At 43.4% G+C, this 14,327-nt stretch overlaps 1 protein-coding gene across 8 annotated transcripts in view; it reads left to right on the top strand.

Moving 5' to 3' along the window:
- Positions 1–293: 293 nt before the first annotated feature.
- The window catches only part of UNC5D (unc-5 netrin receptor D), a 630,356-nt gene continuing 616,322 nt past the window's right edge, over positions 294–14,327 (top strand). For 6 of the 8 annotated variants that reach the window (XM_049865157.1, XM_049865158.1, XM_049865156.1 and 3 more), the window contains exon 1: positions 294–682. In XM_049865157.1, coding sequence (XP_049721114.1) covers positions 580–682 — 103 coding nt within the window. In that variant the 5' untranslated portion in view covers positions 294–579. The remainder of the gene's footprint in view (positions 683–14,327) is intronic. The other 2 variants (XM_049865155.1, XM_049865160.1) reach the window with 2 other exon arrangements.

Below are 14,327 nucleotides of genomic sequence, written 5' to 3'. Positions count from 1 at the left end.
CGGGCTTTGCGCGCACACATCCCCAGGCATGTCCTCCCTTCCCCAGCCCGGTCCCGGCCTCCGTTCCTTTCTCCGGGAGAGGGGGCTACTTGCAGAGCGTGGGGAGACCTGGGGGCACGTGGAGGCACCGCCCGGCTCACCTGCACCTCCCCCTGCCCACCCCGCGCGCCCGCCCACCCCGCGCGCCCCGCCCCGGCCCGGCTCATTGGCTGCCGCGCCGAGGGGCGGAGACCGGGCGGTCGCGGGGTCTGCTCAGCGCCGTGGACTCGCGGCTCCGCTCGGTAGTCCGGCGCCGGCCAGCGGCGTGAGGGCTGTGGGCGAGCCGGCGGGAGACTCGGGTAGCGGCCGTGGCGGCAGCGGTCGCCCCTCTGTAGGGGGCTATGGAGGCGCGCGCTTTCTCTGGGTGCCAGTCCGGCGGCGACTCGGAGCTCCCTGCCCCGGGGCCTTAGGGAGCGGCCGTGGAACAGTCGCTCGCTAAAGCCCCCCGGGACCCCCGCGTCTCGGCCCTTGCCTCGTCGTGCCTCTCGCGGACTCCCGGGGCGCGGAAGAGGAGCCGGGCTCCGGAGTGGGGCGAGGAGCATGGGGACAGCGGCCGCCGCAGGAGGAGGCGGCGGAGGGGCGCGCCGGTGGCTCCCGTGGCTGGGACTCTGCTTCTGGGCGGCGGGGGCCGCGGCTGCCCGAGGTAAGCAAGCGCTGGGCAGGGCGGGCGGCTGGCCTGGGAGCGAGGGCGAGGGAGCGCCGGCCACACGGAGTGGGACCCGCACTGTGGCGTTGGCTTCCCAAGTTGCGCCTTGCACCTCCCCGCGCGCCGAGCCGAACGGGGTGGGAGTCGAGCGAGGACCTCCGAGAGGACCACTGCCTCCCACCCGAAGTTTGCGACCTGCTGCAATCCTACAGGTTGCTGTGACCCGGCCCCTGTCCTTTACACTGCTCGCCTGCTCCATTTTCCAAGCCCTCCCCAATTGCTGCAGACTGAAGAGTCCCCCCTTCACTCCCATCTCGCTCTCCCCTGTTCCCTCTACTTCTTTCCAAGGCGAGATCGTTCATGGGTGGGTACCCATGGTGATGTCCGAGAGTTTCTGGGGAGAATGGTTGAATGATGAGGAGTCTCTGTAGGGTTAGGGGGTTTGAATCGAGAGGGCGCCTTTTTCCCTTCAGGGAGCAATACCCTTGCCGGGGTCCTCTGGCTTGCGCCAAGTGTGGTTTCCATCCCTTGGGCGACCCTAGTCCCGGCTCCTAGCTAGTACTGGGTTTTCCTGCGCGGAGGCCGCGTGTGTGCCGGAGCCCCGGAGAGCTGTGTGCACCTCCCGGTTTAACTGCGCCTGCAGTGCCGAGCCGGGATAAGCGGTTGGCCCGAGGCTGCTCACCCGGCGCCTCCAGCTAGCGAGCGCACGGCCCCCGCGAGCGGCGGAGAAATCTCTCTTCATTCCGACTCGAAGCGTAGACCCCATTTCCTGTTTCTTCAGGACTCCCGCAGAGTGAAATTTTGCAACTGGTTTCAGCTCCACCTTGAGCGAGGACAGGGAGCATCAACTTAAAAATAAATCCCAGGGAGTTATTTTGAAGACGCTTAGAGGCAATTTCAGACAGCTCGAGTACTATGGCTTTACCTTTGAAATATTCCGGAAGCTTCTCTTTTCCGCCCTCCTTTACCCTTCTTCCCTGTGTGCCGTCCTTTAGGCTTAGGATATGTAATTGCATTAAATGATCTACCCAATGCTTGCCTGGCCAGAGGTGGAACTGAGCTGGCCGCCTCACCTTCTGCTCTGCTTGCTCTCCTACACGTATTCTGAGTAGCCGGGAGAAGGGACGGGTAGGAAGGGTAGAGGATGATCACAAAAGCACCCGTATAATCTCATTTTTATAAAAGCTAACGGTGTGTTAAAAGCAATCGTGCTGCCTGGAGTGAAGAATTAAAGAGAGAGGTGGATAGAGGCTTTCCGTTTTATGAATCTGTTCTGTGACTGTTTGCATTTGATTTCCTCAAAAGTTTTTTTTTTTTTTTAATGGAGTAAGCTTTTAAAAAGCAGGAAAGGCTTAAACCTGAGTCTCACTGATTGCACACCCTGGGTTATGGTGAAGCGTAATTCTTTCTCCCTTGTTGGAAGAAGAGCAAGCTCCTGCCATTTAATTTACTGTGGAGAATACCTCATTGCAAAGTCAACTCTGAGTTGTTTCTATACACTGTTACCGGGAAGAGCGGGCCTTTTCTTTTCTAAATGTTGATCTGAATCTGAGTTTTCATTTACTCTTCGGTGCCGAATACCTACCAGTGACTGACTATGTACTGACTCCTTGGAATTTGGTTCTTGAAATTGTCTTGAAGCCAGCTGTAAACAAGAGGTGGGGACGTGCCAAAAGCTTCTTGGAGTGGAGTTTCACCGACTGTGAAACTAAGGCTAGCACCTCTTGTCTGCAAGCTGTTCTTTAAAGGTCTCCTGGAAAACACACTGTACACTCTGCAGGCTTCGTTACAGCAAGTGGCTTGCACAGGTCATAGTAATGTTTAAGACACATGGAGCGGAGCAGTAGATCTGACTGCTATTTCCCTTGCAATATTTTACCTTCTGGGGTACGAAGCCCGTTACTCTTAGCGTCTGTCAGAGATGCCTCCAGAAATGAGTGTTAAGCAGGCTCTGAAACCTGTGAAGCCACATACACCTGACTTTGGACAGGACAGGAAATGGGCAAAATTGGGGTTTTCAGAACAGAGGGTGTGTTTCAATGTTACCTGAGGTCTCGCATCCCAAGAAGGTGCCCCATGCAGTTATAACCAAGAAGAGGTACGCTCGCAGGACATACTTGCTCAGTACTCTCACCATGCTCTATGGGGTTGGCTGTAGGTGGTTCTTATTTATCCAAGTAAATGGTCTTTGTTCTACCAGCCTTTTCACGTTGATCTGAACCAAGAAAGTCTACGTTTGCTTACCAATTGGCTATTTAGAATTATGCCGTTTGATTTGATGGTAGGAGAATTTTTAACAATTCAGGAACATTGTTTTGTTTTACAATGTTTATCATTTATCCGTTTCCAAGATGATTACCCCAATCCCCCCTCCCAACTTTTTTCTCTTCTTTCCCTCTATGGTTAAGATAAAAACCTCAGAAAGTCAGAGGAACATTTCAGATGATTGGCTTTGAATATAGTAAGAGAGGAAGACACTTGGGGGGCGAGGGACTGCCTGCAGAAACTAGGAGTAGCCCAAGGATCAATGTTTCTTTTCCTTCCTTTGGAAGTAAGATTTACTTCTTCAGGTTTATATTGTTGCCTGCTGGCATACCGTAAGGAAAACACATTGGTCCATGATTACGGTATATTTTAACACTTTCCAACTTAAAAGAACATTGTTTAAAAGTTATTCATGACCTGCCAAGTGCTAATTGAATCCATATCATACTGTCATATTGCTCTGTGGTTGTTCTTTGAAAAATAGGAGTACTACTGTTGATCTCATTGTGGCTCGTGTATTAGATACTGTACGTAAGATACCATAGTCATTAAAGGCAGAAAGGAAGATAATGTTAACTAGGCTTAGCTTTCACACAATTCCTTGACTTAAAAAAAAAAAAATCCTGGACAATTAAACCTTCCCTACAATAACTTCAGTAATGCATTCATGGCAAGAGAAATACCCATGAGGGTCATATGGTTTATACGTACTTAAATCCGTTTATCTGTCTAGTTCGTATAGTTGTAAATTCTGTAGTTGTTTGCACCTTAGTGAATGGTATTTTAGGCCTCCCCCCTTCCTTATCCTGTTCCTTTTCCTCAAAAATTTTGTAGGTCTATGAGAAAAGAGCCCTTTCCCTCAATTTCCTACTTATCTTACCCTTTTCTGATTCTTCGACTTGCTCCTAGTTCGAGCATCCCGGTGGCACCTCATTTTCCTACCCAGCAAAGTGGTCCGGTCGAGAGATCTCTTTAGCGTAGATCTTTTTAAGGATAGAGATGAATTGTTCTGACGTTGCCTTATAATGACAACACTTGGTACCCTTTTTTATCATGTCATAGAAAATGACCCATTACATACTTCATCTCTCTTTGAATGCGCCATCTTTGGGTATGTGGTTTCCATATGGTACCCTATGGAGCCCATGGGTCCTCCAAGTGAGCTCTCCTGTCTCAGGGCATTCTCACTGAACCTGTCAGATAGTCTAGACTTTACTGTCTTATTAGTTAGGGGAGCGCTTATCTGTTTATTTTCTACTATCATCCTTATCACTTCACACTTGTAAGCTTGTATTTTATTGTTTTCTTCCTTCCCAATATAGTACCCAACTTAAAACATTGCCAGCTTAATGGCTTATCAAGGGATTCGTTGTTCAGGAGCGAGTGATGATTTGATATTCTTCTTGTATGCCTTTTTGTTTTTTAAATATCTAGACTGGAGACCCAGGCCACGTGTAAAAAACAAAAAAAACCTGCTGCACGTGTATTGAAGGCTAATCCTAAGGCAGGTGTATAAGGAAAGATTTATTCCATAACATCCCCTTAAGTAAGGTGGGTAAGGGGTGTTTTCTTAATGGACATTGCTGGAGTTCATGGACAGCCCAGGTGTTTCGTCCTCCTTGATCACACCTTAGCTATTAATGTTGACTGTTCTTTACTTTTGGTAGTACCAGTTGGCCAGCTATGTCATTGTCTTGCCTTCGTCCTTGTTCTAACGCCTTCATGAACTAACAGCATGGCAGAATAACCAATGTGAACATTACCTTGTCATTCTCAGGCACACGCTATACCTAAAGACACTTACCTGCTCACTCCTCATTTTCTAAGTGGCCACTGTTGGCATGAGAACTACCATCATGTTACTACCACTTTTTTTGTATTATGTCTGTTTGTGAAGAGAAAGGATTTTTTGAAGCCTTGTTTGAATATAATGTCAGTAATTATTATATTTGGTGTGTGGCATTCATTATTCTAAAAGCTTTACACATATTAACTCATGTAGCCCTTAAAGTAGCTGTATAAGGTAAGTACTGTTATCATCTCTATCTTTAAAATAGAAAAAGGGGCACACAGAGAGGTTAAACATAACTTGCTCAAGGCCAAGGAGTTAGTATATGGTGGAGCCTGGATTTGAATCCACGCAATCTGACACTAGAGGCCAGAGCAAAAACAGTTTTCTAGTCTTCTCTGAAAATTAAATGATCCTTCTATTTTGGTGGGAAACCCTGGTGGCATAGTGGTTAAGTGCTACAGCTGCTAACCAAAGAGTTGGCACTTCGAATCTGCCAGACGCTCCTTGGAAACTCTATGGGGCAGTTCTACTCTGTCCTATAGGGTCGCTATGAGTCGGAATCGACTCGACGGCGCTGGGTTTGGTTTTGGTTTTATATTTTGGTGACAAAAGTGCTAAAATGGTATCTATTTAGCTATCAGAGTCATAGAGGAATTTACAGTCGCTTAAATAGATCTATAAATATATTCAGATAAAGCTAAGAGATTTCTGTTGTATGAAAACAAGCACCCTCTCACCATTCAGCCTAATATACTTTGGGATTGGATTCACACTTACAATTCTGAACGCAAGTGTCTAATATGATAGCTTGCTTTTTTTTTTCCCTCCAATTTTGAATTTCAACAGAAAATATTACTCTGATTGCGTACAGCATCCATGGAATGGCAGATCCCAAGGGACTATTTGTTGCACGTCTTGTATTTTTAGCCTTGTTTGCCGGGGAAGTGTGGGCCATGAGATTTGAGAATAGATTGCTAACAGCAGAGGCTGCTGTTTCTGCTGTTTTGGGTTCTCCTGCTGCTGCTTTTGTGAGGCAGATGGCTAGATTCATTTATAGAAAAGAGATATTCATTCTATTTTGCATTTCCACTTTGGAAAGAACTTTTAATTGTTTGTGCCACATTGCATCGTACGGCCTTATTGTGTGCGTACGCATGCTGTGCGTAGATAATTTTCAGAATTAGGCGGATGTTAACATATTCAGTTTGGACTGCATTAGAAATCCACTGCAAACTCCGTTATGTTTTTAGGATGTTTCTTTTGAAAGTGAGTATGGGTGCAATACCGTGTGTACTAAGTACTTTGTACTCCTTCCTTCTTAACCCAGTCAACTCCAGCTTAGCAGCAGAAACGTTAGCGCTGCGTTTATGAGGCTAAAGAAGAAGCCATAGACATATAGTACGTGTTTCAGATTGGCAAACCTGAAGTATTTCCTAATATTGCCCCAATAGGACAAGAGCAAAGGGAGACCTATATTCTTTCTCTATGGCCAATCACTTCCGATCTTTGTTTTCATAAATGAGGCAACCTGGAAAACTAAAAGCTATCTTCCAAATGAGGCCGATGAGAGCTTTGCTTCATGCACATTTTTACTTTCTGCCCTCCAGTGTCTGGTTCATGAAGGCAAAAGAGCCTTTGTTCCCAGAGAAATAGAGATGAAGAGTGACCTTGACATGGGTATTCCACCACTCGAACCCTCAACTGTAAAGAGAGGAGGGATCTTGTGGAAAGATATTACTGCAACAATGAGGAGATCGATTAAGGGTGGACTTCACATAAGCTTTGTTATTACCTAATTGAATACTGTAATTTCTCGATCAGGTAAGTCTGAGGGAAAATGACATTGCAGACATTCTAGAAGACAGGTGATTGGCAGGCAGGTAGGGGAAGCTGGATATCTAAGCTGTCAAAGTGGAGAAATTGTCCTGACCACTTCAAGAGCCCAGCCAACACTGGGATAACTATGTTTTGTGTAATATCATTGACAGATTTTAATAACTTGCTATAAAAGCAAATTTACTAAATATCCGTTGAGAAGATTTGCATCTAAATAAGATTTTGTCATGTTGTTTGAATGTCATTGGTAGCTTCTGCCAGCAGCAGCACTTATATAGTGGTTATGACATTTATTTTTAATTTAATTTGATAAAACATACTGGGGGAAGAGAGGAAACCAAATGATAATACCTGATGGAGCTGGTGGTATTTGAAGCTCACAAATCAGTGTTTTTCAAACATTAATATGTGTTTGAATTACTGCAGGTCTTGTCAAAATGCAGATTCTGATTCTTCGAATCTCAGGGAGGGGCCTGAGAGTCTGCATTTCTGACAAGCTCTCAGGTGATGCTTATACTGCCAGTCTGTTGTCCATTCTTTGAGTCACAAGGCAATGCCAAAACCAAAAGACCAAACCCGTTGCCTTCAAGTTGATTCTGACTCAGAGCGACCCTATGGGACAGAGTAAAACTGCCCCATAGGGTTTGCAAGGAGCGGCTGGTTCGTACTCATGACCTTTTGGTTATCAGCAGAACTCTTAACCCCTGCACCACCAGGGCAAGGCTATACCAAAACCAAATACCATATTTGTTGTCAAGTCGTTTCCGACTCATAGTGTCCCTGTGCGTGCAGAGTAGAACTGTGCTCCATAGGATTTTCAAGGCTGTGACCTTTCGAAAGCAGATCACCAGGCCTGCCTTCAAGGTACCTGTGGGTTTGTTTGAACCGCCAGCCTTTTGGCTAGCTGTCAAGCGCTTAACTGTTTGCGCCACTCAGGGACTCTGTAGATGATAGAAATTCAAGTTTTTGATTTTCGCCATTGTTCTTCACCGGCAGGCTAGCATGAAGTAGAGTTCAATAAAAGACTGTTTCAGAAATGCCAATAGAAGAATACCCAAACCAAACCCACTGCTGCTGAATCGATTCTGATTCATAGTGACCCTATAGGACAGAGTACAGCTGCCCCACAGGGGTTTCCAAGGTTGCCAATCTTTACAGAAGCAGACTGCCATATCTTTCTTCTGCGGAGGGCTGATGGATTCGAACTGCCGACCTTTTGGTTAGCAGCCTAGTGCTTTAACCACTGTACCACCAGGGCTCCTAATAGAATAATAAAAAAAAAAATAGGCAAGCACAAATGTCAGTATTAACTCAGACAACCATGCAGCCACCTATAAAACTAATAGATATTCAGTGGTACCATTCTGACGTAACATGTCATGGCTTGCGTTTATAAAGACAGATGGAATATCTTCTCTGGATTAACAATACTTTAGAAGCTTGGAATGCCTTTGAAGTAATTGGGGCTTTATGTCTGCATCTAATTAATTTCTTTATGGTAATAAAAAGGAAACTGAGTTCTCCAGAAGCTGAACAGTTTGCCCACAGTCACATTTTTGTATTGTCTTGACTGGAGTTATGCTTAAAAATGATCCTGAGTTCAAGATAATGAGAGAAAGAGGCTGCAGTTATGAAAGAGGTGGAACAAAATAGTCAAAATCAAACAACAAGCTGGATGAACCCTCAAAACTATTGCCTTGAGATAACCTTCAAACCTTCAACCAAAAATACCCCCTGAAGTCTTCTTAAAACCAAGCAATGATTTAGCTTAGTTGGGTGGATAGTAAAGAGTGTCTACCTTGAACGTGACACTTTTTTGAGATCTATCTATAGGGGATCATAGTGACAACAGCAACTCGAAAGATTAGATAGGAACCTTAGGGGCAGTGAGTTTCTGTTAATGGGGGAGGAACGACTCAGAAAAGCGGGTGCGAATGGTTGCACCACTCTAAGGGCGTAATCAGTGTCACTAGAGAAACTGTGGAGTTGGTGTATGTTTTGTTGTGTATATTATCAATAACAGAAGCAACAGCAAAATGCAATAAATTATTAATAAATAAGTAAATAAAACAGAGCAGTGTCTGTACGGAATACTGATATTCTTGAAGCCGTGGGATTGGTGCTGTTACAACATGGTGTGGGAGCCTGTGTTTGCTGCAAGACGGTGATCTCTGCTTGGTGGGATCCATCTTGTTTCCTGTTACTTCCCCAGCACCTGGCAGTGTCCCTCAGGGAGCACCTGCTGAGTAATACTTGTTACTGCAGCCTGATTATAGTAAGGTATAAGTAATACTTTGGTTAAGTTTTCTAAAATTTACTTAGTATTGTGATAAAGCTCTCAGGAAAATTTAGTTGCCAGAGCAAGAATTAAATAACCATAAGGAGGTTTTACTTCGTTGTTGTTTTGTCCCTCAATGGAGTATAAAAGCTTACATTTCTACATAGACTATTCTAGGAAGATTGATTAAGATGCAACACTATTTTGAATAAAATTCATTTGCATGGAACTTGACATTTTTATGGTGGCTTCACAACCTTGATCCCTCTGTATCTTCACATCCACGTTGACATTGAATGGATGATGACATTAAGTTTTGGAGATTGTTAAGTCAAAGTCAGATAGGTAGCAATAGATGATACTAGGACATAGGTAGCAATAGATAATACCAGGACTAGGAGCCTAGTCTTAAAAGGTTTCGGGGCCTTTTAGACATTACCATGTAATTCTGTTTTATCACTAAATAGATTAATTACATTTAAGTTTAGCTAAACAACATTTCTGCTCTTATTACATTTGCCAAAGGGGTGTGGATATGTGAGAATGTGTCACAGAGAAGGGGAAATCAATGAATAAAAATTCTGAATAATACCTGTGCTGCCTCCCTGGTCCACATTGTGATGTTTATTGTGGTCATAAACAGAGATAGCCACATCTCGGAAAAGGCGACAGAAAATATGTCTGGAGTGATTGGAGGAAAGCAAAATTGGAAATATACTTAAAACAGCGAGCTGTAGTTTTTTTTTTTTTTTTTTTTAGTATGGAATAGGAAACCCTGGTGGCGTAGTGGCTAAGGGCTACGGCTGCTAACCAAAAGGTTGGTAATTGGAATCTACCAGGTGCTCCTTAGAAACTCTGTGGGGCAGTTCTCCTCTGTCCTATATGGGCCCTATGAGCCAGAATTGACTCTATGGCAATGATTTTTTTTAATGTGGAATAAAAAACAAAACACCAAAGCCAGTGCCGTCGAGTCAGTTCCGACTCATAGCGACCCTATATGGAATAAAAAAAAAAACAAGTGATATGTAAAATATCCTGACCACCTCCTGTCTGGCAGTCTGTCATACTCTGGTGGCTGGCTTGTTGCTGTGATGCTGGAAGCCATGCCACCGATATTTCAGATACTAGCAGGGTCACCCATGGTAGACAGGTTTCAGTGGAGCTTCCAAGCTAACATAGGCTAGGAAGAAAGGCCTGAGGATCTACGTCAGAAAAGTAGCCAATGAAAATATATCGATCGCAACAGAACATTGTCCAGGATAGTGGACTGGACAACGTTTCATTCTGTTGTGCCTAAGATTGCCATGAGTGGGAGCCAACTTGAGGACAAATAACAGTGACAACAAAATATTCTGAGGAACTAAATAAGCAGTAATACTACCAAAAAAAAAAAAATTAAAGCAGTTAAAATAGCAAACTCACAAATCATTATTTATTCTGAGGTTTTATTAAAGATATCATTACAGACACCAAAACCTTTTTTGGAAATGTAATACTGGCTCCTCAAACTGTATGGCTTTCTAAATGCCTTGTCTTGGTTATTCATTTTGAGCGTATGTGCTTTATTTTTTTCTTTTTGCGTACATTTGTAATACAAGATGAAAGTCTTTTGATTTGGATTTGAAAGTAGTTTAGCAGCACAATGCAATTGGACTTCCAATAACAGTTTTCATCAATGTGTCCTTGAGAATTATCTAATCTATATTTTTAAAGGGTAGAGAAAAAAAAAAAAAGACCACAATAGAAAATTCTTTTCCAGAGAAATGTAAGTGTATTTTAAGCCTTTTGAAGGGAGATAGGGAAAGAGAATCCACCTTTCATCTGAATACAAAATCCCGCACCTACCTCAGTCTTAGAGCCAGAAAGCAGCTGAGGTGATTGCCAGACGCTTGCATCAGGAAATTTCCAAAGTTGTCTACCTTAAAAAAGCAATCAGGATATTCACAGGTTTTGTCAGTGTGAGGTGTGTGGGTGAGACGTAAGTATTTGGGGGCTTTGCTCTAAAGAAATAAAGTCAAATTAATGAACACGATTGTCATTAATTTTTTTTCTCCTTGAAACAAACAAAAAAGTCCATCTGATGTTTTTTGAACTTTAGCAGATAGCTCGGGATGCACATCCAGTTCTGGGATACCACTGTGAAAAAGACAACTCTACCGTACCACATCCTCCAGCAGAAAAGACAGGCGCTTGTGCAGGCAATTATTAATAATTGTCAAGGTGATAAGCGCTGCAGTGTGTGGCTATCTGTGTGTATGTATTACATATTAGTAGAATGTCATACATCATCATTATATCCAACGTACATCATTAAAATTCTGTGCCATTAATTTAAGTGACATTAATAACACTTAAACCTGAGATGTAGACACAATTTTCATTGCAAAGTCAGCCTCTCAGTCCTTAATTCCGGCACTTCCATTTTTTCCTTCGTGGTATCTCCTACCTAATCCCCAACACTCAGCCTTCTCTTGCTCTCTTTTCTCCTCAAGTCAAAACTGGCTTCCAGTGTATTAAGCAGTGTGGCGGGCTGGGAAGTTCAAGACTACGAGTCCTTCCCCATATCCCTTTTTTCGCTGATTCTTTTTATTTCGTTTTATAAGGAGAAGAAATGACTATATTGTTTTTAAAGCCCCTTCCTGCTTTGCCATTCTGTGGTGCTCTACCTTTTGTTGTCAGGAGCGTTTATTCACAATATTTTTGTTATTTCAAGAAGCGTTTCCTGGCATTTTAAATACATATCGAAACCTTGAATGAAGGGAGTGGAATTTGCAGGACAAATTACTGGGGCTTGAAGAAGGATGCTGGTAAGCCATGGCTTAAGCATTTCCAAGAATACGTCAACAATAAGGAAATTTAATTTTATATTTTCATTGTTCTTAAGTCAGCGATTGTAAACTTGGGCGTATTTGTACAGCTCTAGCGATAAAAGGGAGTTGAGTGGAAAGCAGCTGAAGGGATTAGGAAACCCTCAGCTTCAGCTCATTGTTGCTCAGTTGAGTGTGTGGGCCCTGGGTTGCTAGATAGACTTTTTCTTTTTTAATAGAAGTCATATTTGAAATATTATGTTAAATTTTCAGATTTTACTTCCTCTCATTGTTTTAATAAAACACTCCGACAAAATTCATGAGATGCAGCGCTCAGCCTTCCAGTTTGTCTTAAAGCAATGACTTTCTCCTATTTTGTGAAGAGATTTAAAGGATCAGGGTGCCAGTTGGTCCTTGTTTTTAATAATTTGTCTTTGAATCATGAGCATAGGAAGCTTTTTCTGGACTTGTAGATTAAAGTTGCCTAACATCAATATGTTTAAAGCATCCAAGTGGCCTTTGATTTAAAATTCATAAAACATTGATTTGATCACTTAATTTCTTTGTACCTCTGTTTCGTATTTGTAAAGAAAAGACAGGACATTAGATCACTGAAAAGAATCCTAAAATTTCTAAGCCAAAGCCCCAATTCCACATATGAGCAACCAAGGTATAGAGAAGTTTAGTAGCTTGCATGGCTTTTAGAGGTCATTTATGTCAGGACTTGCCCGTGAATCCACCTTTTCAGCTTCCCAGTGTTCTTACCTCTGTTTCTTTGCAGGTTTATGATAACAAAAAAGTAATCAATACAGGTACAAAGGAATTCAAAAGAATGATACCAGAAGTCTGAAGACTATTGATCATTTTACCCTTCTGTTAAAGGATGCTTTCCTTTTATTTAAAATGTTTATGTTTTTCTAAAACATCTTTGAAATAGGATAGATTTTTCTCCTTTGACTCTGTTCATAATCGCAGAATGCTGGGGCCATGATTTGAGGGGCTCCAGTTAGTTCATTATAGTAGAACTAATTAATATTGCAGAAGAGGTTTGCATTTTAGATTTGTTTTACGTTTGGATGAAATTTAGGGTGAGTCTTAAGCTTTTGTGCCAGTTACTTAAATTCTGCATCCTCGGTAATACATTTGCTCAGCATGAGTCCAAAAACTCATTGTCATCAAGTTGATTCCAACTCATAGTGACCCTATGGGAGAGAGTAGAACTGCCCTATAGGGCTTCCAAGTTGCAGCTGGTGGATTCAAATTGCCAGCCTTTTGGTTAGCAGCCTGAGCTCTGCACCAGTGTGCCACCGAAGCTCCGGTATGAGTCCAGTAAGCCCCAAAACCAAATCCATTGCTGTCAAGTTGATTCCAGCTCCTCGTGACTCTTCTATACGACAGAATAGAACTGCCCCATAGGGTTTCCAAGGCTGTAATCTTTACAGGCCCCTACGTGTCTGTCAGTTTGTTGTACTGTGGGGGATTGCGTGTTGCTGTGATGCTGGAAGCTATGCCGCCAGTATTCAGATACCAACAGGGTGACCCATGGAGGACAGGTTTCAGCTGAGCTTCCAGACGAAGACTAGGAAGAAGGACCTGGCAGTCTACTTCTGAAAGGCATTACCCAGGGAAAACCTTATGAATAGCAGCGGAGCATTGTCTGATATAGTGCTAGAAGATGAGCCCCCCAGGTTGGAAGGCCCTCAAAAGATGACTGGGGAAGAGCTGCCTCCTCAAAGTAGAGATGACCTTGATGACGTGGATGGAGTAAAGCTTTCGGGACCTTCATTTGCTGATGTGGCACGACTCAAAATGAGAAGAAAGAGCTGCAAACATCCATTAATAACCAGAACCTGGAATGTACGAAGTATGAATCTAGGAAAATTGGAAATCATCAAAAATGAAATGGAACGCATAAACATTGAGGATGGCTCAGGACCAGGCAATGTTTCGTTCTGTTGTGCATAGGGTCGCTATGATTTGGAACTGACTCATGATGGCACCTAACAACAACAACAACAACAACCTTTACAGGAGCAGACTGCCACATCTTTCCCCTGGTGAGTCCAGTAGTAGAACTTAAATAGCTTGGGAAATAATATATTCGCTTCATTTCCACTGATACTGTGTGGTGTTGGTGTCGTGAGGCAGAATGTGGAACTTCATACTTGACTCCAGCCCTGGTGTGCAGTGGTTAGGTATTCAGCTGCGAACGAAAAGGTCAGCAGCCTTGGAAACCCTAGGGGGCAGTTCTACTCTGTCTTACAGGGTCGCTATGAGTCAGAATAGATTCGATGGCAATGGGTATACCTGCCTTAAAGTAAATAAGTTTATAATGATGTTTGCTACAAGGAGTCCCTGGGTGGCGCAAAAGGTTAAGTTTTTTTTTTAGCAACTAACTGAAAGGTTGGTGGTTTCAGATTCACCCAGAGCTGCCTTAGAAGAAAGGCCTGGCAATCTGCCTCAAAAAATCAGCCAATAAAAACCCTTTGGAGCACAGTCCTTGTTTTTGTTTTAATTTGCTACATAGCCACTAACTCATAACAGGATAAGCGAAGTGCCTCTGATTTCCATTTTTCCGAGTTTAAATCTGGGTTTTCGTGCATGGTCAGAAGGTGGTGGTGTTTTGTGCCCTTGAGTTGATTCCAGCTCGTGGTGACCCCTCAT

Source organism: Elephas maximus, chromosome 22 (assembly GCF_024166365.1).
Source record: "Elephas maximus indicus isolate mEleMax1 chromosome 22, mEleMax1 primary haplotype, whole genome shotgun sequence".
Classification (NCBI taxonomy): Eukaryota; Metazoa; Chordata; class Mammalia; order Proboscidea; family Elephantidae; genus Elephas; species Elephas maximus.
The sequence above is the reverse complement of the archived record's forward strand: the minus strand, read 5'-3'. Positions and strand labels throughout refer to the sequence as shown.